At 36.7% G+C, this 27,635-nt stretch overlaps 1 protein-coding gene across 29 annotated transcripts in view; it reads right to left on the bottom strand.

Annotated features, from left to right (window-relative positions):
• Positions 1–27,635, bottom strand: part of CLASP2 (cytoplasmic linker associated protein 2) — a 184,055-nt gene that overhangs the window by 139,623 nt on the left and 16,797 nt on the right. For 27 of the 29 annotated variants that reach the window (XM_034991290.1, XM_034991484.1, XM_034991494.1 and 24 more), the window contains exons 2-7: positions 27,223–27,301; positions 17,424–17,527; positions 14,803–14,894; positions 13,561–13,636; positions 11,896–11,993; positions 5,160–5,224 (exon numbers count right to left, since the gene is read on the bottom strand). In XM_034991290.1, coding sequence (XP_034847181.1) covers positions 5,160–5,224; positions 11,896–11,993; positions 13,561–13,636; positions 14,803–14,894; positions 17,424–17,527; positions 27,223–27,301 — 514 coding nt within the window. Of the gene's footprint in view, positions 1–187; positions 1,905–5,159; positions 5,225–11,895; positions 11,994–13,560; positions 13,637–14,802; positions 14,895–17,423; positions 17,528–27,222; positions 27,302–27,635 lie in introns of those variants that run through there. The other 2 variants (XM_034991458.1, XM_034991461.1) reach the window with 2 other exon arrangements.

The following is a 27,635-nucleotide window of genomic DNA, read 5'->3' as shown; positions in this document are numbered from 1 at the left end:
ATTAAATGGCAAGTAAGCATACATGTGCATATACGCACACACGACTGTACACACACACATACACACAACACACACACAAATGTCCTTCGTTCTTTAGGGAGAAATATATTTCTCACACAGCAAATGATCGTCACTTTAACAGGAAGTGCATAACACAAGCATAAGAAGAAAAATAGATCTTACTCACCATCTCCCATAGCCATTCAGATGGTCCAGGGAGCTTTCTCAAACCAAGAGGTCAAACAGCACAGCAAATAAATGCAGCTTGCTGCCTGCGCCACTGGGCTCGGCCTGCAGCCTGCAGACACCGGAGCACTGTGTGACCCAGGCCGCGCTGCAGCTCTGCACCGCAATAGCCAACAGCTGCTACTCCACTTCAAAATAAAAGTCTGGGATCTTGCTGAAAATCCTCGTCTATTTAGCAGAACCTAGCAGAGCCTGATCAAGATTATTCTTTAACTGCACATACGTGGTTATATACAGGTTATGATGCTTCTCCTTGTACTGGCTGCCTGAAATTTAATGTAAGAAAAGCTCTGGGAGCCAATAAATGCCATCCCACTGGGGGACTTTTAATGCAATCATCAAAACACAAGGCATGTGTTCAGCAATCATTTTCTGCTTCCCTAAAGATACCATGTAATCAGTAGCAATCACATGATCTGATGGATTAACTGATTTGTGCCTTTTTAAAAAGGTTTTCATCCTTTTGTCATTACCTTTTAATATTTACAACAGACGATTGCTAGAAGTGCACAAACAGGAATAGCCCAGTTTCCATGATTAACTGCTCTCATTATGCAGGAAGCATTTCTGGCTGCCGTAAACAAATCACGTCAAAGGCAGCCCATCAAAGGCTGCTCTGTGTGCGGACAGCAGAGCCACACGGAACAAAGCTTGCTTCTGGTGGAGACAGAACCTAGCCAGTGCGCAGCTGCAGGACACAGAGCACCCTCCATCCAAGCTGCACAACCATCAGCACATTGTCAAGCTCTGGGAAGGCCCTGGGGCTCATGGTCACAAACAGACATGTTTTAAAATCAATCTAAGAAAAGGTCCGCTTTGCTTTTCACTAATGTGTATGCTACAAGCATATAAAAAACTACACTGCAAGTTACCTTATTGCCTCTTTAAGCCCAGTTTCAAGGTAATTTCAAAGCCTAATTCCTATGCTTTGTTTTATTGCCAGCCTCCTAGAGCAATTCTTTTCCTAGCAACTGTTTCAAATAGAGAAGTGGGGAAACATTTTACAATGATTTCACCCCAAGACTTCATTAGGCCCTACACACATGAGACAAATCAGAATTATGCATAGTTTTTTCACAGGCAAAGAGAAAAAGACTTGCAGTCACAGCCACCAACACTGTTGGTGTTTACATCTCAGTTAGCGTAGGAGATGGTCTAGAAAGCTCCATGACAACAGGCCCAGCCATAATCACGGGGGGCCTGCAACTCTGTCTTTTCCTTCTTCAGGGCTGGTATTGCCTCCTTCCAGCCTTGATCTGATTAACATTAAACTTAGTTTCCTTCTAACAGCAGAGCTAATTCCACTGTACTTAGGGATTCTGCCTAACTTACTTTGTAATATGAGAATTAAAGTCCGGCTTGAAAAACCTTTGAGACAAGAAAATACGCATTTCTCCCTTTCCTAAACTAAATGCTATGCTCAAATCTCTGATGATGTAATTTACTTTGTGTCTTGAGTGTGATGAACTAATTTGCTAGAAAATCAAGTCAAAGAATTCAACCAAAACTTAAATCAATAGTATAGATATGGCAGTTATGAAAGAAATCAGAGACAAAAGCATGAGATGTAAGATTGTGCACCGAGACACGCTTAAGTGGAGAAGAGGTAGACTAGAGAGAAAAAAATAACTCTTACAATCAGGTTATACCACCTTTATAACCTGGGTTTTTTTCTTTTTGTGTTTACTAAAATGACTTTTTTCATCCCAAAGCACTCTAAATCAATATATTATAAAAAGTTTGATGTTTCATTATTATGGCTTCAGGCACAGACACACTAAAAAATTTTATTTACCGTAACAGTTTGTAGAATATCATATGGAACAAATCTGAATGGAATGCCATGTTTGGGTGCATTCATAACAATTTGCTTTGCACATGTACATCAAGTGAGAGAGAGAAGAGGTGGTATCTTCAATGGCTCTCAGTCTGTTATATGCATGAACTATTTCCACAAGTTTTCATCTTCAGCCTTTATTTTGCCCTAACCTGTTTTTCTGTTCTATAACTTTAAAGTTTTAGGTTGAGTACACAATTATAATAAGCCAATAAGGGCTGAAAATTTTGTGGGGAAAAATGCAGAAATTAAAAAAAGAGTATTACTTTGGGTACAAATTTTTTGCCTTCAAATTATTACTTACAAAATTCATTTTCAATGTTCAATTAATAGATTTCTCTACCTCTACCTAGGATCTCAGGCTTAACGTGTCCAAAAATGGAAAGCCTGTTGTTGTCTCTTCCTTCCCCTCAAATACCTATAAAAATTATTAAAAAGTTATTCATTGTCCTGGGTTGGGATGACATATACTATAATGTTAGTGGAAATAATTTTTTCATTTAATGGTTTTCACTTAGCTGCAAGGATTTTAGGAATAATTTAAATTAATTTCATTAAATTCCTTAAACAAACAGTAGTTGTATTTCTTCCATTACCAACTGTAATCACTCTAGATATTCATTCGCTTATTTGCTTACTTGCTTGTTTACAATCTATCTCCCTCACTAGAATGTAGGCTCCCTGACTCAGGAACTTTGTCGTCTTCTTGTTGTGACATGATCTAATTTACATTTTAAGATCATTCTCACTTCTGGGTAGAAAATAGATTCTAGAGGGCAGACATGAAATAGAAATCTATTGCAATAATCCAGGTAAAAGCTGAAGACTTACAGTGGGGTTTTAGCAGTGGAGATAGGAAAAAAATTAACAAATTTTAGATATATTAGGATTTCAAAGGTAGACAGACTGGGGGATCAATTCAGGTTTGATTTGCCAGTGTCCTTAGTAAATAGTTTTCTAGAAAATATTGCCTTTTACAAGTCCTATATAGCCTGAGCTGACAGTGGTGGCACTGACTGAAATGGGTAAACTGGGGGAACAACAGATTTGAGGGGAAGGAAGAGACAACAACAGGCTTTCCACTTTTGGACACGTTAAGCCTGAGATCCTATTAGGCACTCCAATGCAAATGTCATCGAGGCCACAGCTACTAAATCTAGAACATAAGAGAGATGAATGAGGACCAGAACCACACATTTAGGAGTCAAGAACAAATAGTTATCATTTAAAGCCTTTGAGTTGGATTACATTACAGAGAATACAGAAAGGAAGAGGAGAGACGTGGGCCCTGGGACTTGCCAACATGATAAACAGGCTTCCCTCTTATAGTCTCTTCCCTTATTAATGAATCCATTAAAGTATTTTTTCAATGACAGCATAGTATTGTCATCAAAAACATCCTGACCTACTCCTACACCCCACTGTATAACCTTTTAGACTTTAACATTCACATGTGACCACATTTGAATATTCAGATCATAATCTCCAATACAAAAAAATCTCTGAAGACTCCCTCCAAGAGAAAGAAATGCCAGATACTGACCCCAAACCTCTGTTTATCGAGAGAGAAACAAGAGAAAAAGAAATAGGAGCTAAGAGAATAGGGAATATAAAATCTTCTCTTTTGAAGGAACAGAAGTAACCTCACAAAATACAAGAAAGACAGCACTTTCAAAATAAACTGTATCCAAATAATATCTTAAATTTATAATATGCATTATACTTTTCTCTTAGAGTTGTAACTACATAGTCTGGAATACACAAATGAGAATGGTATGAAAACACAGCAGTCTCAATCCAAGTAATTTTAACAACTATCTATCTTCCCGCTGTTTCTGGTTTCTACGGAAATAGAGGTAACTGCTGGAAAAATAAGGATAAGGTACTTAAAACACCTTCTTCTATTTAGAGAAGAGCAAGAAAACCTGGCAGTCAGGGTGAGGACTGGTAGTGCTGAAGTCATTTTATACTTCTGGAACTAAGTTTAGATTAGGGTAGACACAATCTTTTTAACACTAAACTCTCACTCCATCTGCCTTCCTGCAACACAACAAGGCTCAGTCTTGGTTTAACCCAGAGAAAAAGAACTAAATTATATTAGTAACTAGTTTTTCCATTATTTGACTATACAACTCACATACCAATTTTCCCCCCAACATCAATTACATTACTAAGCTAACCACACTCTATTTATTTTTAAAGATTTATTTATTTTAGAGAGAGAGAAAGCACGTGCATGTGCACACATGGGGAGAAGCAGAGGGAGAGGAGAGGGGAAGCAGACTCTCGGTTGAGAGTTCAGGACCCTGAGATCATGACCTGAGCCAAAACCAAGAGCCTGACGCTTCACAGACTGAACCACCCAGGCGCCTTCCCACCCCACTCTCTTTAATAGGAACCTCCTTTCCTAGGTGGAAAAACCACCTATACTATCTTTGGAAATAGAATATATTCTTCACATACATGGATAAAAACTAAAGTCTAGGTAAATGCCACCCACTAAAACCAAACACAATCTAGCAATCTTACAAAAAGAAGAGCAACCACAAAACTGAGTAAGTGCCAGAATTAACCCAAAACCTCCTTGAATTCCAACTGACAAGCCAAAGATGATCATGCTGGTGAAGTTTCTACTTCTAGGTCTCTTCACCAGTATCATCACGGAGAGTCTACACATAGGTGTAATAAAGCCCAACAACCCCAAAACTTTTACTAAAAACAACTAAGTAAAACAATTACTTTCAGAATAAAAAACACATTTTATGCATGGAACATGGAAGGCAAGAGGGTCAACGTATCTTCAACCCAGAAGCTACAAAAAATAAGGCAAAAAAGTAATACCAATTTCCACAGTTGACCCAAAATTAAATTTTCAGTTACTCTAAAAGAGAGAATAGGTAATAATTAGCAGTATGTAAAGACTTTGTTATTATACCCTAACTAAGCTTCAATCCACGAAATCAAATCTGCTGAATCAGTGATACAACAGTTGGCTTGAAAACATGTTTTAGTATCTAAAACTTTGCTAAATAATCTTAGAAATGTTTGAGAACTGGAATAACTTAATTATTCTTACCTTTGCAGACACTCATACCACCTGAATTTTGCACTTCATCAAATTTGGCAAAAATCATCTCTAACCTGGGAATAAAGAACACATTTTGTTTGTTTTATATACAGTTTAAATAGAAACAATTTCCCTAACCACCTCCCTGAGAAAAATAAGTTCAGGGATTCAGTTAGTCTCATACAACTCTTTTACAATTACCTCACTTACGAGAGAAAACACCAAGCCCATCTCGCTTGAGTAGAGAAGCAGCCAAACACAGGCAGCATCTACATGCACACAGTTTCATGTTTCCTCATAAAATTATTTCTCCAAACCCACCAAAAATACTTGTTACGACCGTATAATAAATGCACTCAGTCACCAAGACCTTTTTAAAAAGTACATAAAATCGGGCGCCTGGGTGGCTCAGTTGGTTAAGCGACTGCCTTCGGCTCAGGTCATGATCCTGGAGTCCCTGGATTGAGTCCTGCGTCGGGCTCCCTGCTTGGCAGGGAGTCTGCTTCTCCCACTGACCCTCCCCCCTCTCATGTGCTCTCTCATTCTCTCTCTAATAAATAAATAAAATCTTAAAAAAAAATAAAATAAAAAAAGTAAAAAGTACATAAAATCATGCAAAGGAAATGTAAGGCAAACAAAAACAATGAAATATAAAATGCTAGAAACTAAAGTGATACGGATATGACTGATAATCTGACATTTTCTCTATTAAACTACTTTCTTTCGACACCAATTCCATTACTCTTCTGATTATATTCAGAATTATTTCTACACTTCTGCTATCATTTTTAGTTAACAATGTGTTTCTTATTACAAAAGCAATGTACACTCATTATAAAAGAAAACGAGGAAATATAATTAGGAAAAAAGAAAAAACCCAAAACACAATCCCAACATCCAATATTTTTGAGTTGTATGCTTTCTGATGGTTTGTATTTATTTTTTTTTTAAAGATTTTATTTATTTGACAGAGAGAGACAGCGAGAGAGGGGACACAGCAGGGGGAGCGGGAGAGGGAGAAACAGGCCTCCTGCTGAGCAGGGAGCCTGATGTGGGGCTCAATCCCAGGGGATTATGACCCAAGCCTGAAGGCAGACGCTTAACGAATGAGCCACCCAGGAACCCCGATGGTTTGTATTTATATATAAATTTTCTTCAGATCAAAATGGGATCATGCTGACAGCAGTATTTTTTAGTTTGCTTTGCCTTTACTTTCCAATATATCATGCTATGATTTATTCTTTTTTTTTTTTTTTTTGAGAGAGAGAGAGAGCAAGCAAGCATGGGAGGGGAAGGAGGGAGGAGAGGGAGAGAAAGAATCTCAAGCAGGTTCCACACATAGCACAAAGCCCGATGTAGCGCTCAATCTTGGGACCCTGACATCATGACCTGAGCTGAAATCAAGAGTCAGACACTTAACTGACTGAGCCACCCAGGCGCCCCTATGCTCTGATTTATTCTTAAAGTTATGACTTAGAAATCTGGGCAAGGGAAGAGGGCCATTGTCATTTTGTTTTTAATTGCCAGATGTTCTCTGACTTACCCTTATGTTTCTGTCACAGTGTCATTTCTATAACCTTAATTAAGCCGTGGTCCATATCCTGTCATTTCTCACTTGTAAACTGAGGATGCAGACACTTTCTATCTTAACAATATATTTTTTTAAAGTTGAAAACCTAGGAACTCATCATAATGTGATTTTTTTTTTTTTTGACAGAGAGACAGCGAAAGAGGGAACACAAGCAGGGGGAGTGGGAGAGGGAGAAGCAGGTTTCCTGCTGAGCACGGAGCCCGATGCAGGGCTCGATCCCAGGACCCTGGGATCATGACCTGAGCCGAAGGCAGACGCTTAACGACTGAGCCACCCAGGCGCCCCATAATGTGATTTTTAAACCTGAGCCTTACCTCCTACCCCCACTGAATTCAACAAATAAAAATATTCACACATCTGAAAGCATTTCAGTTTAAAAACATGGGTTGCTTCATCCTACAGAGTAGTATCTTCCAGAGACTTGAGCAGAGAGCAGACAAGTTGCCCAGAGACAAGATGTGGACAAGACGAAATGGGAGAGGGAATGCTGGAATTGGAAGGTGGAACACCTCAGAATGAAGACCACACAGGCCAGATACAAAAGGGAGAGGAACCAGGAGAGCTCTTTGGGGAAAATGGCAGAACAAGATGTTAAGAAGCATGAAATTAACACTCAAGAGTAGCAAAATGGGAGTAAGAAACTGAGGACAGAAAGCTCTGAGAGAAGAGAACTGATAAGGAATTGAGATGGGCAGATAAAACATACAACTCCTTAACTGAGCTACCCAGGCACCCCAAGAAGAAAAATTTTTTAATTATTACTTTAAAACTATTTGATTCAATGGCTTTATAAATAATACTTAAGCTTAGGTATTTTAATAAAGAAGAATGTTCTTGATATAAATAAGGGTGGGCAAAACCAGAAATTTTACCCTAAAGGGCTATATCCAACAGGAAATTTCAAAATCACAAAGGGAGCAGCATTTGATAGGCAGAAATACCCTTCTGAAACATAAAGTTAGAAAATGACCACTATATGATAAAAGAATATGGTTTTCAAATAAATGCAATATTCAGTATAAAGTTAAAAGAGGGAAACAGGGGTGCCTAGGTGGCTCAGTTGTTAAGCGTCTGCCTTCGACTCAGGTCATGATCCCAGGGTCCTGGGATCGAGCCCCACATCCGGCTCCCTGCTCCGCGGGAAGCCTGCTTCTCCCTCTCCCACTCCCCCTGCTTGTGTTCCCTGTCTCACTGTGTCTCTCTCTGTCAAATAAATAAATAAATAAAATCTTAAAAAAAAAAAAAAAAGAGGGAAACAGTGGAACATCATCTGAAGAAATGGGTAAACCAAAATTCATTCATTTTTACCTTATAAAAGTTTTAGACCCTTTGACATAAAGGGGTCCAGTGACGATTCAAAATACTACCTACAAAATAATGAGGTCATATGCTAAGGATAGAAAACATTCTGGCATGCTTGAAAGAGCAAAGCTCATCACACCTTGTACCCTCCCATTCCCTACTACCTGTCACTGCTCTGGTCTCAGACTCCTTATCTGCCAAGTGACTCACCACTTCATGGTCGGAGAAACCATAAATAAGAAAGGATGGGATTAATAGGTCATTGGCTTATTTCAGTAAGAACATTAAAGTGCAGGCTATCCACATATGATAAAACTCCTATGAGATTGATTCTGATGGGGGGAAAATCAAATAAGGAGTTTCCCATAACAACTAAAATTACTTATTAAAAAAAACAACTTAAGCAAAAAGGAAGATTATAGGCTAATCTTACCTTGAGCATAAATGCAAAAATCTTAAACACACATATGGACACTTAATTTATAACAAAAGGAACACTGAAGAAAGACGTTTTCAGTAAGTGGTGTTGGTCAAGTGGATACCCACATGGAAAAAAAATGTATCTGAACCCCCATTTCACACCACTTTCAAAGAAAATACCCCACGGACTATAAATCTAAATGTGAATAAAACTTCAAGACAATCACCCAGAGAATGTCTTTAAGATGTTAGGGTAAGCAAAGATTTCTTAAACTGGGCACAGAAATGTCTAATCATAAAGGAAATGTCTAAAAACTACATCAAAATTAATAACTTACGTACATTAAAAGACATCATCAAGAAAGTAAAAAGGCAAGTCACAAGGTGGGAGAAGATATCTGAAACATATACATAGCTGACAATGGGCTTGCACCTAGAATGTATGTTAAAAATCCTACTAATCAATTTTTTTTAAATGACAGACCACCCAATTTTTAAAAATAGGCAAGAGACCTGAAAAGACACTTTAAAAGAACATATCCAAATGGCTGATAAATACATGAAATGGTTCTCTTCTTTATTAGTAATCAGAAAAATGCAGATTACCACTATAATGACAACACCAGAAACCTAAAATTAGTAAGATTAAGACTAATAATGCTAAATATCAGTGAAAACATAGAATAATAGGAACTTACGAACAGTGCCAGCAAGAATATAAATGGGTACAACCACTCTGGAAAACTGTTTGTCAGTATCAATTACAGGTGAACATATCCAATGGCCCAGCAATTCCACTCTTAGATATCCTCTAAGAGGTGAATACATAGGTACACCAAAAGACATTTACAAGAATGTTTTTAATAGCATTATTCAAAAGAACTACAAACTGAAAACACCTCACAAGTCCATCATTAGTATGGATTCATTAGGTAGGACTTATTCATAAAAGAGAAAAGTAAATGGCAATGAAAACAAACCAACTACGGCAGATCCAACAACCCAAATGAATTAAAACAACAACAACAAGGGGCACCTGGATGCCTCAGTTGGTTGAGCAACTGAGAGTCATTTCGGTTTCAGCTCAGGTCACGATCTCAGGGTCGTGGGATCAAGTCCTATGGTGGGCTCCTCACTCAGCAGGGGGTCTGCTTAAGGATTCTCTTCCTCTGCCCCTCCCCACCTCAAATAAGTAAATAAATCTCTAAAAAATAATGTTAACTGAAAGAAGCCAGACACAAAAGAGCACATACTATATGATTCCACTTCTATAAAATTCAAAAATTCAAGAATTAAAAAGGATTTAGGCAGGTTTCTGGATGATTATAATGTTCAACTTTGCCACCTATGTGGATACATGGGTGTATTCACTTTATGGTAATTTACACAGCTGCATACTTATGATTTACATACATTTCTGTATGGATGTCATACTTGCATGAAACTGTAAAATTAGTTAATAAAAATACTTTCAATATAAATATATAATGTAATATATATACATACATATACACATTCATACACATAAATACATTATGTTAACATTGTTTCTTTCATTCACATAAAATGATGTAGAATTTACTCAAATGAAATTGTTAGCCCTGGAAGTAGAAAATGAGTAAGCAAACAAAATGCATATTTAATGGACAATCTTATTACCAAAAAATAATTGGTACTGGAAAAAAAATACATGGTAAGAGAGATAGCCAGATATGATGAGTTATACCAGAACATACCTCTGAAGTAGTCTTACATCTCCTGACACCCAACCCCCGCCACCACCAAAAATCTAATCAAGCCTCTAGATCTAACTACCAATTTGTAAGATATAAAGACAGAAGGATATGTCAAACCATACCACAGAAAAAGAATTAGCAATATTCAGAATATGGGAAACTTTACAGGATAAACTACCTAGCTTATTCAACAAATAAACACAAGAGAAAAATGTGTTGGAGGTAAAGATTTAGAAAGACTTGTAAGAACATATCAACTAACTGTTGGACTTTATTTGGATACTGACTCAAAGAAACCTAAAAACATATACAGAAACTTATGAGATTTATGAAACAACTGGAAATTTGAATGCTGACTGGATATTTGATTTATAGAACTATTTGCAAAAAAAAATTTAAGTTGTGATGACAGTATTGAATGTACTGAATTACAGATGAAATATTATGATTTGGGATTTGCTTCAAAATAAAACAAGAGTAAGTAGGTAAGACAATAACATGCAAAACTGGCCATGAGTTGTTAATTATTGAAGCTGGGTAATGGGTACATGAAGGCTCATTATACTAGTCTACTTGAGTCTGTGTTTGAAATTTTCTGTAATAAAAAGTTAAAAAATTCCTTTCAAGCCCCCCTTAAAATGGGGACTAAAATTTGATTACAAAAAAATTTAACTGGAATAATATCTTTAATAAAAACAGAAACTCTGAGAACTACTAAAGAAAAAAAGTACCTTTGTAAAAAATGTTCTGATACATGAGAAGCTCATCAATGGGATTTTTACTGATCTGACTGATGCCACTATACTCAGATATTCTTAATTTTCTTTTTATTTGACTAGGTTTTAAGAGTAGTGACTAATTTTTTTTTTTAAGATTTTATTTATTTATTTGACAGAGATAGACAGAGCCAGAGAGCACAAGTGGGGGAATGGCAGAGGGAGAGGGAGAAGCAGACTTCCCAACTGAGCAAGGAGCCTGATGTGGGGCTCGATCTCAGGACCCTGGGATCATGACCTGAGCCGAAGGCATTTGCTTAACCATCTGAGCCACCCAGGCACCCCGAGTAGTGACTAGTAGTGACTAATTTCTTTTTTTCTTTTTTTTTTAAAGATTTTATTTATTTGAGAGAGAGCACATGCGAACGAGTGTGGGGGAGGGGCAGGGGGAAGGGGAGAAGCAGACTCCTTGCTGAGCAGGGAGCCCAATGTGGGACTCAATCCCAGGCCCCTGGGATCATGACCTGAGCTGAAGGCAGACGCTTAACCGACTGAGCCACCCAGGCGCCCCAGTAGTGACTAATAATTATATAGCTTTCTGTTATCCAGTATCTTGTATAATACCTTTCAACAGGAGGCACTCAAAAAAATATTTACTTAATGAATAAATTAATATTTTTACTAAATTCTTGCTCAACCATCTTCCAAATAATGATTACTGCCTGGTATCAAAAGACAGTTCACTGGATGATATTTAATTACATATTAAATAACATATGAGTATATAATCAGTGTCCAAAAAAATTACAGGATGTAAAGAACTTTTTAAATGGTGATAACCTACATATCTTTATGTATCTTGTGAATTTTAAAACATCTCAGAAAATTGAACCTATTTAAAAGAAACACATGATATTAAAACTTATAAAATGAGGGGCCAAAAAAACCACCAAAACCAAAACAAATTTAGCAAGACTTACCTAGCAGGAGGAATTCCTCTCTTACAAAGATCCACCCTCACTCTCTCTCCCACATGTCTATAGATCTCCACTATAGCTAATACGGCAGCATCTCTCACCTGCCAAAGAATTCAGAACTTAAACTTAGATGAGACATAATAAAACACTTCATCTCAAGGCACCATTACAACTGGAAGTTCTCAGTTGGTTTTAATGCCTCTAAACCCCTGAGAGATTTTGGCAGGTCATTAATAAAAAGCAAGAGGACCTGCTGAGAAAACTCTAGAGAAATCTTGTAAAATGCTTTGTAGAAATCTAAGAAACATGTATGTAAACGTTACCAATGTGGTTTTTTAAAAATCTTCTATTTGTAGTAAGACTGCACAAAGAACTGCCAATAACTGTATGAATACAAATCATTATTGCAGTTAATACACTTTTCTGGAATAAAACTGCCCTTCAAGAATGTGGTCTGAACTCAACACCAATGTTCATAGCATCATTATTTACAATAGCCAAAAGGTGGAACAAACCCAAATGTCCACCTAAGGATGCATGTATGAACAAAATGTGGTATACACATACAATGGAATATTATTCAGCCTTAAAAAGGGCAGAAATTCTGACACATGCTACAACATGGATGAACCCTGAAGACATTATGCCATGTGAAATATGCCAGATACAAAAGGACAAATTGTATGGTTCCACTTTCATGAAGTACCTAGAGTAGTACAATCATATGGAGAGAAAGTAAAATGTGGTTGCCAGGAGCTGGGGGGTTGGGAAGAATGGGGAGTTATTGCTTAATGGGTACAGAGTTTGGGAAGATGAAAAAGTTCTGGAGATGGATGGTGGTGATGGCTGCACAACAGTGTGAATGTACTTAATTGCCAATGAATTGTACACTAAAAAATGACTGGAATGGTAAATTTTATGGTGTGTATATTTTAACACAATTAAAAGAAAAAAAAATGTGGCCTCAAGACAGGAATTTGGAAGACAGCTCTAGTTTCCTTGCACAGCTCACTGTCAAAGAGCACGTGAAGAGGTAATGGAACTCTTTCAAACATCCAAAGGCAGAGCTGGGGCCTAATAGCAAGGAAAAGTTTATCCAGGGTTATTCCAAATTCCCAAGCTATGCCAAAAAGGTTACAGTCAAAACTCAACTCCACTAGGATGGACAAGACCCAGAATACACTCCTGTATTATGCCTACAGCATACACAGCTCAGGTAAAGAAATTTCTAACAAGTGATACACCACTGGTACAAATTCCCTCTGTTAAATAGGGTTATGACTGTTGCAAAAAGTTGTTACGCAACCACATTCAGGAATGAAGAAAGGAAGCTGACAATCTGTCCACACAATTAACATGTAGGAGGACTATAAAAAGGAATCCAGGTTCTTTGTCACTCAATCTTTCAAACCCAAGAACTATCCTTTTAGTCCCATATATCCTTAATACTAGCCAAACGAGTAACAAACTTAAGCAACTTACGTGAATATAATGTGTTCTTGGAAAGTAACTTTGGTGGATTAAAAAAAAAAAAAAATGAGGTGAAATCTTGTTTTCACTACCCCCCTCCGCCCTCCCTCTTCTTTTTTTAAAATGGAGTTAAGGGCACAAGGAAAGAAGAGATAGCCAAAAAAATTAGTCGGTGCTTGAATGTAAGTAAAATTTTACCTGACTGTTGGAATCTCCAAATAGGATACACAAATGTGGTACCAACTTGCTGAGGACTAGTGGCTGAGCCCCAAAACTAAATATAATTTGAAACAAAAAATAAAGAGAATTTGGTTTTAATCAAACAGTAAACAAAATAGCCTTATACTTTCTTCTTGTCTATATCAAAAAGACAAACATGGTGAGGAGCATGGGTACACATCATTAAAACATGAAGGACATCAGACACAAGCAAAAACTAATTCTAAACAATGTGAAATATGCAAACTTGAAAAATCATGACTGACAATGAAAACTGTCAACACATGATCCAACAGAACAAAATGTTCAACCAATGGCACTTTTAACACCTAGCAACCTACTGATCACTCAGGAAAATTGAGCTTTTGTTTTAAAATAGTGATTTTTTTTAGATGCCGGGTCTCAAATAAATTTGCATTCCAATAAAACCTTTAATTATGTTTATTAATATTTGATGAGGTCATGGGTTGAAAGCAAATGACAGGAGAGCCAAAAACCACAAAAGTTGTGCAGAACTGAATGCACTTACAAGCTCTAGATGGCAGAAAGGACCACAGTGGAGTAATAGAAAATAAATGAAGGTATAGTTAGAAAAAAGGAAGTAACACTACAGGAAAAGTTGAAAGCTACTATATATCACCTATCTTGTTGCACAGAACTTGAACAAATAATCCAGAAAGAGATCAAAAGCCCTAACAACTTCTTCGGACTGGAGTTCTGAGCTCTGTGGCTCTCTGCTGTCAGAGCTCTACATACTGCTACCTGATTCACTGTCTAGTTATCTGGGAGAATCTTGTTCAGTCTGTGATTTGGGTAGCCATACACACTGGTCTAGAAAGCCTAGCTGGAGGGAATTGGCTACGATATTTGAAATACCACTGAGTTAAAAACAATTCCAAACTGGGTCCAGAACAGAAGTAGATCCTAAGTTATATCAACATACTTGTTATATGACCATCTATTTTGGGTAGCAACTATTAACTTACTCAAGAAAAAAAGAAAAACACTTCTTATCACTGACTAATAATTTTAAATTAACATACACATAAAAAATTAACAGCTAAAGATACCGAATCAAAAACTCTTATACCAGAAATCAATTAGTAACTATTTAAAATGTTACTTCCATAGCTTTCTTCAAGCTTTATGAAATGGATATTGCTTTTTCCTTTTAGAAAAATGAAAAACAAGATGGCTATTTTCAGTAATCATAAAACTTACATGTTTAAGGTTTCAATAAGACACAGACACACGCCTTCTCGAGATCGAAAATTCTTGTGCTTAAAACCAGAAGCCAACTGTTCCCAAATGTACTATTTAAAAAACAAGTATAACAAAAAATTAAATTACTCATGTTATAATCTTTTTTTATTCCCAACCTTATCACCAACCTTAATGATAACTGAATTTTCCCATCAGACTTTACTTCTCTACCAAATTTGTACTAATGTTGTTCTCACCCATTTTTAAGTATCTTAATCACATTTTTAGTTTTTATTTAGTATCTTTCACTTTAGATTTGTTATTCTCAGAAAAACTATGTCCATCTTTCACTGTGGATTTCAATTATTCTCAGGAAACTATGTCCAATACCTAAAAACCTTAGAATTTCCATGGACATAGAATTCTTTCTAAGCTTTAGAAACCTCCCAACAACAATGCTACCATTATAAGCCCAGTAGTCCAGTAAGTATTTAAAAGGTCCAATGTTGCCTAGTAACTACTCCAAATTGTCACATGGAACAGGCTTTTTCAACATTTTATAATTCAGGCTTTTCTCACTTTAGCACTGGATCCAAATACAGAAACATGATTTGGTAAAAGTCATTTTATTGCTACCTAATATAATTTTCTTTTGTAAAAAGCATACATAACCTGTAACAGATAATCTACAGCAATTATATGAATTTGGTGTAGGAAGGAACCCAACTTTATTCTTCCAAACATACAGCTAATTGTCTCTATCCATCCTTTCTCCACATCTAGAAACACCATCCTTACCATTTATTAGATTCATACACACACACACACACACACACACACACACACACACACACCTCTTCCTGGACCCTTTATTCAGTTCTACTAATATTTCTCTTTCTGCCAAACTTTCTGGAAGGTAACTTGGAAGTTTATTCAGAAAATCTTAAATGTGAATAACTTGATGCAGCAACACCATCTCTGGAACACTATTCTATATAAATACTTATATGTACATCCAAAGACACATGTACAAGGATGTTCCTTATAGAACTGCTTATAACAGCATGTCAAAATGAGTTAAAATTTGAACCACTAAACAAGTGTTGAAGGATACCCACCAAACTATTAACAAGGACTTCATTCTAAGGTATAAAATATCTGGGCAAACAGTTAATTTTTGCAATTTTTTATAAAACATATGTAATATGTGTTATAATTTTGAAACTGTATTTTAGGTAATAACCCATAATACCATTGTATATATTGTAAATTCTGATTTTTTTCTACTTAACATTCTATAAATCTTTGTTTACATATCAATTTATTGTCGTGGTTTTTAATAAACTTCCAAGTTACCTTCCAGAAAGTTTGGCGGAAAGAGAACTATTAGAACTGAATAAAGAGTCCAGGAAGAGTGTGTGTGTGTGTGTGTATGAATCTAATAAATGGTAAGGATGGTGTTTCTAAATGTGGAGAAAGGATTGATTGAGACAATTAGCTGTATGTTTGGAATAACCTGATGGAAATTGTTAATAATAACATTAATTTCAGTATCAGAGTCTGAGCTTCATCTCGAACCTTGTCTTTGGCATCTCCCACTCTATTAAAGCTACAATAACTAGAGAAATGCAAGAGAAAGAGAGTAAATATTTATTATTCATCTCCATTATAAGCTATATTTTACAAAATTATTAACAGCTTGTGGGGTGCCTGGGTGGCTCAGTTGGTTAAGCGACTGCCTTCAGCTCAGGTCATGATCCTGGAGTCCCAGGATCGAGTCCCGCATCGGGCTCCCTGCTCAGCAGGGAGTCTGCTTCTCCCTCTGACCCTCCCCCATCTCATGCTCTCCCTATCTCATTCTCTCTCTCAAATAAATAAATAAAATCTTTAAAAAAAATTATTAACAGCTTGTTTCCATAAATGAAAAGTTAAGAGGTAAGCAAATTATTTCCTTTACTCATGAGTCCAATCAAAAATAACGGAGAAGGAAGTTTCAAAAGCATACATATGGGACTTAAACTTACGACCCAACGTGGGACTTAAACTCACAACCCTGAGATCAAGACCTGAGCTGAGATCAAGAGTCAGATGCTTAACTGACTGAGCCATCCACGCGCCCCTTTTTGCTCTCCTTTCAAAACATCTCCATAAGGGCTATTTTTTTCTACTGTATTCATAAAACACAAGTTGGTGTCACAGAATATATGCCTTATACAATCAGTAACCACCTGTTCAAATAAAAAATTTTCTTCTTGTTGCTGTAAAAGTTGCACAAATTAATATATTCAGTAGTTCTCAAAATGACCTTTCTCACTGAACACTATTATTTGCAGGTAAGAAAAACTAGAAAATCCTAAAGAATAATATAATCAGCAGTGTCTAGCAGAATCTCAGAGTTAGCTTTGTATAAAGTGTCAAAGAGCAGAAAATAGGAAAAAGAAAAGCAAAAAAACCAAAAAGTCAAATATTGACATTTTATCTTAAATTTCAATTCCTTTAAAGAATTAACAACAATTCATTGTTTAAAATTTCAGCTTTCCTGTCCCCTGGGGCTTCAATGACTTGCTGTGATTACCAGCTATCTTTACTGATATTTCATCACTGATTAGCAAAATGTAAATTTGAAAATGAAAGCCTACCATAGGTGGTGCTACTTGATCCATTAATTTCAATATCAGAGTCTGAGCTTCATCTCGAACCTTGTCTTTGGCATCTCCCATTCTGTCTATTAAAGCTACAATAACTAGAGAAAGGCAAGAGAAAGAGAGTAAATATTTATCATTCATCTCCATTATAAGCTATATTTTACAAAATTATAAACAGCTTGTTTCCATAAATGAAAAGTTAAGAGGTAAGCAAATTATTTCCTTTACTCATGAGTCTAATAAAAAATAACGCAGAAGGAAGTTTCAAAAGCATACATATTACATGATATCCACTTATGATAATATTCAAAAAACAGGCAAGACGAAATATTATCCTATTTGGAGATGTGTATGGCTAGTCAAGCTCTACAGATGAGCAGGGAATGGTTATCTAAAAGGTCATGTCAGTGGTTACCTCTGGCAGAGGGAGGGAGAGAGGGAGGTGTCATCAGGAATGCAGAGAGGAAGTATCTAGGATGGCAGAGTTCTAGTTTCTCGACCTGGGCACAGGCAGGTGTTGGTGTACAATTACATGTGTGATATACACTTATGCATGTATGACATATTACTCAACTGACAAAAATAAAAGCCTAGGCCCCTGGATTAAAGTTTTTCTCTACTATGTCCAAGACTGTGGCACTATTTCAAGGAAGGAGGCAGGAAAGGCAGGTGAGAGTCCATTCTTGGAGAGTTTTCACGAAAAAGGTTTCTGTAACTATAAATCAACAAAGCACCACAAAGAAATCACATCTATTGAGGGTGAGGGTGAAGGGAAAGGGAGGCAGAAGCTAGAACTCAGAGGGTTTTAAGTCCACTCATTGGGCAAAAATATCTCATAGTCAAAATTATCTTTCTGTAATCCCTTAAATTACCATTGCCCCTTATGTGGTGTTACAAGGTGCGTGGCCACAATATTTCGTCTCCTTTTGTCTTTATATCCTCAACCATTAATGTTTGCAGCAGCACTCACCTCAGAAGATGACTGAAAATGAAAAAGGGAATAAATGTAAACCACTTAGAGTGAAGGGCACTGAGTAAGCACTCTGTGTCACCTACCACCCTCACCATCGCTAGCATCATTCTACATGTTCGAAGGCAAAGAAATTAACTTCTTTTGGGCGCCTGGGTGGCTCAGATGGTTAAGCGTCTGCCTTTGGCTCAGGTCATGATCCCAGGGTCCTGGGATCGAGTTCCGCATCGGGCTCCCTGCTCCTTGGGAGCCTGCTTCTCCCTCTGCCTCTCTCTCTCTCTGTCTCTCATGAATAAATAAATAAAATCGTTAAAAAAAAAAAAAAAAAGAAATTAACTTCTTTTCTCTTTTGACATGATAGCTATAGCCTTCCTTTCCCTGAGGCAATGAAGGCTGAGACCTAGTGTAAACAAGGGAAGGAAGAAGAAATGAGATCGAGAAAGGAATTTTTCTCTCAATTATTTACAATTATAATTAATTGTATATATACTTTGATGCAAATATGTTCTACAATATAACATTGTCTACAATATAACAACCAGACTGATGTAAATAAACAACAACACTTAAGGAAAAAAGAAATTAAATTCTTTTTGGAAGAAAATTCAAATACAGTGAGAAGCCCACTATACCAAATGAAATGGTATTATCCAAAAACCTAAGCTTAATCAAGGAAACAACTGTATAAGAAAACAAAGTCCCTGCCATAAAATCATAAGCCTAATCATGAGGCAACTGAAGTACCTGTCAGTCGGAATAATATAAACACTTCTCATCTTGCTTAGATTATTGTTAACATCAGAGAAAATCACTGACATCTGTAGGATTGGCTGTGTGGGACTCTGGTTCTGATAGCTTCTGAGAGGCAGAAGACAGTAATAAACACTTAATAAATATTAAGTATTATTATGTACTAAGCACTGAATTATCTCATGTCATCCTCATAACAATCCTATGAAATAGAGTAGGCCCATTTGATAGAGAAGGCCCAAAGGGATTAAATACCTTGCCCAAAGTCACACAAATAGCAAGTTGAAACAAGGATTTAAATAATCCACACAATTAGGTCCCAGTCATAACTATTTCTATTTACTTGTAACTGGGGTGTTCTGCGTGGGTGTGTGTGTTGTAACAATCACACAACAGTAGTATGAAAAAAAAATAGCCACTTCATTCTTGAGAGGTGGAATTTAACTCCAAAAAGAAAATTAATATGTTGACCCAAACAACGGCTCACTTCAATATGAAAAACTAAAATTTTATAAAATATAAACAATGAAAACAACTTTACACTATATAAACTTTTATTATAGTTATTAAAAAATCCATGAATTTTTTGCATTAGAATTCCTTTTTAACACATACTCCCTTGGTGTCAAGTAGAGTAAGATTTTATTCCTAGCTCTACCAGTTATTAATTATATAAACTTCTCCACATTTCGAAGTTTCCTTGTCTATAAAATAAGGAGGGATGCAGGCCTATACCTCACATGGCTAGTGAGAGGATGAAGTAAAACTGGTAAAAAAAAAAAAAAAAAAAAAGGCTTGTGCTAAGCCCATAATAAGCATTTGGAATAGTTAACAGTCTAAGGATCCTAAAGATCTGTATATAATATAATGACCACTGAATTTTACCATTCAATGTGATGAATATTCAATAGATAATTATAGGAACCCAAAACAGTGTTTTTACCCTATAGACATTAAGAATTTGTTAAACAAATGAATAGATCAGACTGGAATATGAACAGTGAAACACTGGAGAAGTTTAAAGCACAGCTGGTATGTTTTATTCTCTCAGCACTGTATGAGATGCATACCATTTTACAAGATGCAAAACTGATGACCAGGTAGCCCAACTATTCTAATACTCTTTCTGTAACTGCATTTTCAATTAAAACTACCTGCTTAAAGAAAAAGCATAACCAAGTACAGCATCCTTTCTTGATTAAAACTCTTCAGAGTGTAGGGACAGAGGGTACATACCTCAGTATCATAAAAGCCATCTATGAAAAACCCACAGCAAATATCATTCTCAATGGGGAAAAACTGACAGCTTTTCCCCTAAGGTCAGGAACATGGCAGGGATGGTCCACTATCACCACTGCTATTCAACATAGTATTAGAAGTCCTAGCCACAACAATCAGACAACAGAAAGAAATAAAAAGCATCCGAATTGGCAAAGAAGAAGTCAAATTCTCATGCTTTGCAGATGATATGATACTTTATGTGGAAAACCCAAAAGACTCCACCCCAAAACTGCTAGAACTCATACAGGAATTCAGTCAAGTGGCAGGATATAAAATCAATGCACAGAAATCAGTGGCATTTCTATACACCAACAAGACAGAAGAAAGAGAAATTAAGGAGTTGATCCCATTTACAACTGCACCCAAAACCATAAGATACCTAGGAATAAATCCAAAGAGGCAAAGAATCTGTACTCAGAAAACTATAAAATACTCATGAAAGAAACTGAGGAAGACACAAAGAAATGGAAAAACGTTTCATGCTCATGGATTGGAAGAACAAATATTGTGAAAATGTCTATGCTACCAGAGCAATCTACACATTCAATGCAATCCCTATCAAAATACCATCAACTTTTCTCAAAGAAATGGACAAATAATCCTAAAATTTGTTGGAACCAGAAAAGACCCCGAATAGCCAGAGGAATGTTTAAAAAGAAAAGCAAAGCTGGCGGCATCACAGTTCTGGACTTCAAGCTCTATTACAAAGCTGTCATCATCAAGACAGTATGGTACTGGCACAAAAACAGACACCTAGATCAATGGAACAGAATAGAGAGCCCAGAAATGGACCCTCAACTCTATGGTCAACTAATCTTCGACAAAGCAGGAAAGAAAGTCCAGTGGAAAAAAGACAGTCTCTTGAACAGATGGTGTTGGGAAAATTGGACAGCCACATGCAGAAGAATGAAACTGAACCATTTGCTCACACTACACACAAAAACAGACTCAAAATGGATGAAAGACCTAAATGTGAGGCAGGAATCCATCAAAATCCTAGAGGAGAACAGAGGCAGCAACCTCTTCGACCTCAGCCGCAGCAACTTTTTCCCAGACACATTGCCCAAGGCAAGTGAAGCAGGGCAAAAATGAACTATTGGGACTTCATCAAGATAAAAAGCTTTTGCACAGCAAAGGAAACAATCAACAAAACCAAAAGACAACTGGCAGAATGGGAGAAGATATTTGCAAATGACATATCAGATAAAGGGCTAGTATCCAAAATCTATAACGAACTTCTCAAACTCAACACCCAAAGAACAACTAATCCAATCAAGAAATGGGCAGAAGACATGAACAGACACTTTTCCAAAGAAGACATCCAAATGGCCAACAGACACATGAAAAAGTGTTCAACATCACTCGGCATCAGGGAAATACAAATCAAAACCTCAATGAGCTACCACCTCACACCAGTCAGAATGGCTAAAATTAACAAGTCAGGAAACGACAGATGTTGGCGAGGATGCGGAGAAAAAGGACCCCTCCTACACTATTGGTGGGAAAGCAAGCTGGTGCAGCCACTCTGGAAAACAGTATGGAGGTTCCTCAAAAAGTTGAAAATAGAGCTACCGTATGACCCAGCAATTGCACTGCTGAGTATTTACCCCAAAGATACAAACGTAGTGATCCAAAGGGACACCTGCACCCCAATGTTTATTAGGAGCAAGGTCCATAACAGCCAAACTATGGAAAGAGCCCAAATGTACATTGACAGATGAATGGATAAAGAAGATGTGGTATATAGATACAATAGAATATTATGCAACCATCAAAAAAACACGAAATCTTGTCATTTGCAACAACATGGATGGAACTAAAGGGTATCATGCTAAGCGAAATAAGTCAATCAGAGACAGACAAGCATCATATGATCTCACTGATACGAGGAATTTGAGAAACAAGACAAAGGAGCAGAGGGGAAGGGAGGAAAAAATGAAACAAGATGAAACCAGACGTGTGCCTGGGTGGCTCAGTTGCTTAAGTGACTGCCTTCGGCTCAGGTCATGATCCTAGAGTCCCGGGATTGAGTCCCGCATCGGGCTCCCTGCTCAGCAGAGAGTCTGCTTCTCCCTCTGACCCTCCCCCCCCTCATGCTTTCTCTCTCTATCTCATTCTCTCTCTCAAATAAATAAATAAAATCTTAAAAAAAAAAAAAAAGATGAAACCAGAGAGGGAGACAAACCATAAGAGACTCTTAATCTCAGGAAACAAACTGAGGGTTGCTGGAGTGGTGGGGGGTGGGAGGGATGGGGTGGCTGGGTGATGGACACTGGGGAGTCTATGTGCTATGGTGAGCGCTGTGAATTGTGTAAGACTGATGAATCACAGACCTGTACCTCTGAAACAAATAATACATTTTATGTTAAAAAAAAAAGAAGATAGTAGGAAGGGAAAAATGAAGAGGGGGAATCAAACCATGAGAGACTATGGACTCTGAGAAATAAACTGAGGGTTTTAGAGGGGAGGGGGGTGGGGAGATGGGTTAGCCTGGTGATGGGTATTAAGAAGGGCATGTATTGCATGGAGCACTGGGTGTTATACGCAAACAATGAATCATGGAACACTACATCAAAAACTAATGATGTAACGTATGGTGACTAACAATTAAAAAAAAAAACTATCTGCTTAAAATTTGTAAAACATGAGATCCTTTACTGAATTCAGTTATCATAAACCAGGGTTGGTAATCAGTAAACTGTATATATTTTTTTGTTTGAAAAGCTTATTTTTCCACAGTACATGTGGTCACAAAAGAAAAATTAAGTATTTTATATTAAAGAACTGTATCAATAGAGCCTATACTCTGTCTGGCACTTCGTCTAAAACTGAACATGAATCTCAATTTTCCTGAAACATCTCTTCACTTTTAACGTAAAAAGGTAAAAATAGCTATAATAACCTAAGTGCACCAAAAGAAAGTATCACTCACATCAAGTTACATATATCTAGGATTACATTATTTAAAAAAACACACCTTCCACACATAATTTAATTCAATTTCTTCCTCTTACAGAAAGGCTCCTAACATGGTTTGGCTAAATTCTAAGACAGGGTAGAACAAGAAAGTTAACCCTGGGGCTCTTAGTTTAGTACTGTACCCCCTTAAGACTACACAGATATACTGCCTATCTTATGGAGCTACCATACAAACCAAAAATAGTGTAAGGATAATCTCTCATATGTACAGTAGATAAAGCCTAATAAATGGATGACAAGTAGGCAATATACGGTAGCAAAGTAGTGATAAAATTTTCCTATTATACCACACTGACTCTCAACTAAGTTCAAGTTTCATCAAGGAAAATGATGAACATGTAGGGTTCAAAGTGAAAATGGCTAACATTAATGTACAGAAGTAACCATAAAGAGTAGATTAGAAGATTAAAAAAATTACATATAAGCCTATGTAGATATATGGAGAACACATATGAAATACGAATAAAAGCAACTTAATGTAATTTATTAAGTATTTAAGAGTATAAGAATCATGGAGTAAAGAAAACTTCAGTGTAGGGTGAGGTTAATATGAAAAGTTCCTAAATATTGAAATCTGAAGTAAATCTTTTAAAGAGAAAAAAAGGACTCGTTTCTTTTTTTTTTTTTTTTAATTTATTTATGTAGGGGCACCTGGGTGGCTCAGATGGTTAAGCAAATGCCTTTGACTCAGATCATGATCCCAGGGTCCTGAGATCTAGTCCCACATCAGGCTCCTTGCTCAGTGGGGAGCCTGCTTCTCCCTCTCCCTCTACTGTTCCCCCTGCTTGTGCTCTCTCGCTCTCTGTCAAATAAATAAATAAATAAAATCTTAAAAAAAAACAAGATTTATTCATGTATTTGAGAGAGAGAGAAGGGTGGAGGGGCAGTGTGTGTCCCAAGCAGACTCCACGTGGAACCCAATGTGGGGCTCAATTTCAGGACCCTGAGATCACACAACCTGAGCCAAAACCAAGAGTGGGACACTTAACTGAACTAACTACACCACCGAGGCACCCCAAGGAGAGGATTTCAAAAAGAAAGAACAGCACTGCAGAAGCATGAACAAATTAGGCCAGAACTAATAAGACTGAGCAAGTTTCTGATTAGCTAAAGTGGAAAAAAGTACTTGCTAAATACCACTGATAAATGCGGCTATTGAGATGCAGAAGAGACATACACGCTGAGAGAACTAGAACACCAAAGGACAGCAAAACAGAAGTTCTGAAAGCAGGACAGTCCTAGGAGGCAACAAACTAGGATTCTGGTCCCAATACTCCTACTGCCTCATAACGAGCAGTCGGAGCATCAAATCCCATCTGGCCCTCCTTGTGTTCAAAAAATAAGCAAGATACGTAATACCTAGAATTACTGTCAAGCCTAAAATACTATCTGTCACAGCTAATAATAGGGAACTACTACAGGGCAGGGGTTACAAACATAAATGCCTACAGTCAGGGACATACAGAAAATGCCAAAAATGAACCAGCTCTAAAAATGGCAGTATTTCAAGCTTGCCATATCATAACTGATATCTCAGTTATGAGGAGACGAGGAGATGGGAGCGACTTATGAATCAGAAAGCTCATGACCCATTCAAAAGAGAAGCTATGACAAAACTTCAGCCAAAAAGTACCCGTAGGAGTGGAAGATCAGGGTTGCCACATTGACCAATTGTTTAAGACAAGTCATAAACATGAATTTTTATGTAAAATGTTGTAATTTTAAACAATGATTCAAAATGTTTTAAGAAAATACATAAGCAAGTAAAATATGTTTGCAGAGCATAGTTTTTAACATCATAGGATTTTTTTTTTTTTTAAAGATCTTATTTATTTATTTGACAGCGACACAGCGAGGGAGGGAACACAAGTACGGGGAGTGGGAGAGGGAGAAGCAGGCTTCCCGCGTAGCAGGGAGCTCGATGCAGGGTTCGATCCCAGGACCTTGGGATCATGACCTGAGCCGAAGGCAGACACTTAACGACTGAGCCACCCAGGCGCCCCATCATAGGATCTTTCAGCAGAAGACTGACAGAGTAAAGAAATCACCTTTCTAGAGGATATTCATATAAAGAATGAACTGATACCAGGTATTGATTAAAAACGGAATAATAAAGGGAAACTCACTAAGATGCTTCTGCTAAAAAGATAGCTAAACAAAAAAGTTTATAAAAAGAAGAAAGCAGCAGAATTTACGGTTATACCAAACATGAATAAAAAGTTGACCAAAGATAATTCAAAAATAAGTGTGAGGCATTATGAAGCATTAACTTAACTCATAAAAGAAAATCACAAACATCTGAGGTTTCCCTTAAATATTTCTTTTTCCCCCCCCTTAAATATTTCTACATAACAGGAACCAAATCTACTCATCAAAGTACTCGAAAAGACACATGAAGGTCACTCAGGTTTAGAAAACAGGTCAAAGTCAATGCTGTAATCCTAACCACCACACAAAGAAAAGCATTGTATTACTATGCTGTACTGTACTGCAAACACACTACTGTAAGTGCACCTCAAAGTATGGCTGGCAGCCTGGACCAGTCTACAAACTATTTGTGGTAAAAAAAAAAAATGAAGAGTGTTTATAAAATAAAATTTTAAAAACAATCTGACCAAAATAATTTTATTTATTGAATCTAATAATAAAAAATTGGGCCTTGTTTTTTTTTTCTTTCACTTTGCTGTAATTTATTTTTATTGTATTTTACAAAATATTCATCTGCAACAGACTAGCAGCAAAAGAACTGGTCCGTCACAGATAGTCTAACAAGTGGCATTGTAGGAATGCAAACTGGAGCAGCCACTCTGGAAAACAGTATGGAGGTTCCTCAAAAAGTTAAAAATAGAGCTACTCTATGACCCAGCAATTGCACTGCTAGGTATTTACCCAAAGGATACAAAAATACAGATTTGAAGGGGTACATGCACCATGATGTTTATAGCAGCATCATCAACAATAGTCAAACTATGGCAAGAGCCCAAATGTCCATCAACTGATGAATGGATAAGGATGTGGTGTGTGTGTGTCTATATATATAATGGGATATTACTCAGCCATCAAAAAGAATGAAATCTTAACCATGTGCAATGACATGGATGGAACTAGAGTATACTATGCTAAGTGAAATAAGTCAGAGAAAGACAAATACCGTATGATTTCACTTATATGTGGAATTTAAGAAACAAAACAGATGAACATACGGGAAGGGAGGAAAAAAAGGACAGAGAGGGAAACAAACCACAAGAGACTCTTAATGATAGAGAACAAACTGAGGGTTGATGGAAGGAAGTGGGTGGGGGGTGGGCTAGATGAGTGATGGGTATTAAGGACGGCACTTGTTATGAGCACTGGGTGTTCTATGTAAGTGATGAATCACTGAATTCTACTCCTGAAACCAATATACCAATAACTGTATGTTAATTAGAATTGAAATAAAAATTTGAAAAGGGAAAAAAATAAATGAATAATTAAAAAGAGAAAAAATGGAAAAAAGTCATGGTGTAAGTTATAAATTTTTAATGTTACAAAAAAAGTAAAAGTTACAGTAAAACATTTTAAAATATGAAGTAAAAATCTATCAACAGTATATTTAGTGTGTTTTTTGCTTTTTTTTTTTTTGGTCTCAAAGGAAATATTTATTTAAATAGGCTTAAAATCTTTTATGTCTAGGCAACCTAAAATGCTAATTAGATCTCTGGGTTGTACAAAATTACATTTTTGCATTCACAGAGAACCAATTCTATTAAAAACAGTGAGAAAAAAAGTCAGTATGTCAAAACCCACAATAATATTTAGATAAAGTTAACTTACCCATTACTACATAGGACTTAAATCGTGTTGATAATCTGTCCACAAAGGCACTTAAAATTTCCAATCCCATTAATGATACCTACAGATAGAAAGAAATTTTAATGAATACAAAGTACCAATGCATTCTTTCAAATCAATTATAATCACTGACATATAAAGATCTTCATATATTACCAAGTTTTTTTAAAAAATAAGGAGACTGCAGTATTCAGGGATAAACAGCCATGAGGTTAGGGCACCCTATTCTCAGATGGTTCAATAATAATAACAACAATAATAATAATAATGGTGTATAAATATGCAGGAAGATAGTGATAAAGTGTATTTGGCAAAATGTTAGTAACTGGTAAATTAGGTGAAGGGTACAAAGAAGTTCACTGACTATACAAGCAACTTTCCCATAATGTTGAAAT

This window comes from Mirounga leonina, unplaced genomic scaffold, assembly GCF_011800145.1.
Source record: "Mirounga leonina isolate KUSES-001 unplaced genomic scaffold, KU_Mleo_1.0 Mir_115, whole genome shotgun sequence".
In the NCBI taxonomy this organism is placed as follows: Eukaryota; Metazoa; Chordata; class Mammalia; order Carnivora; family Phocidae; genus Mirounga; species Mirounga leonina.
Note: the sequence above shows the minus strand (reverse complement) of the source record. Positions and strands in the feature narration are given on the sequence as shown.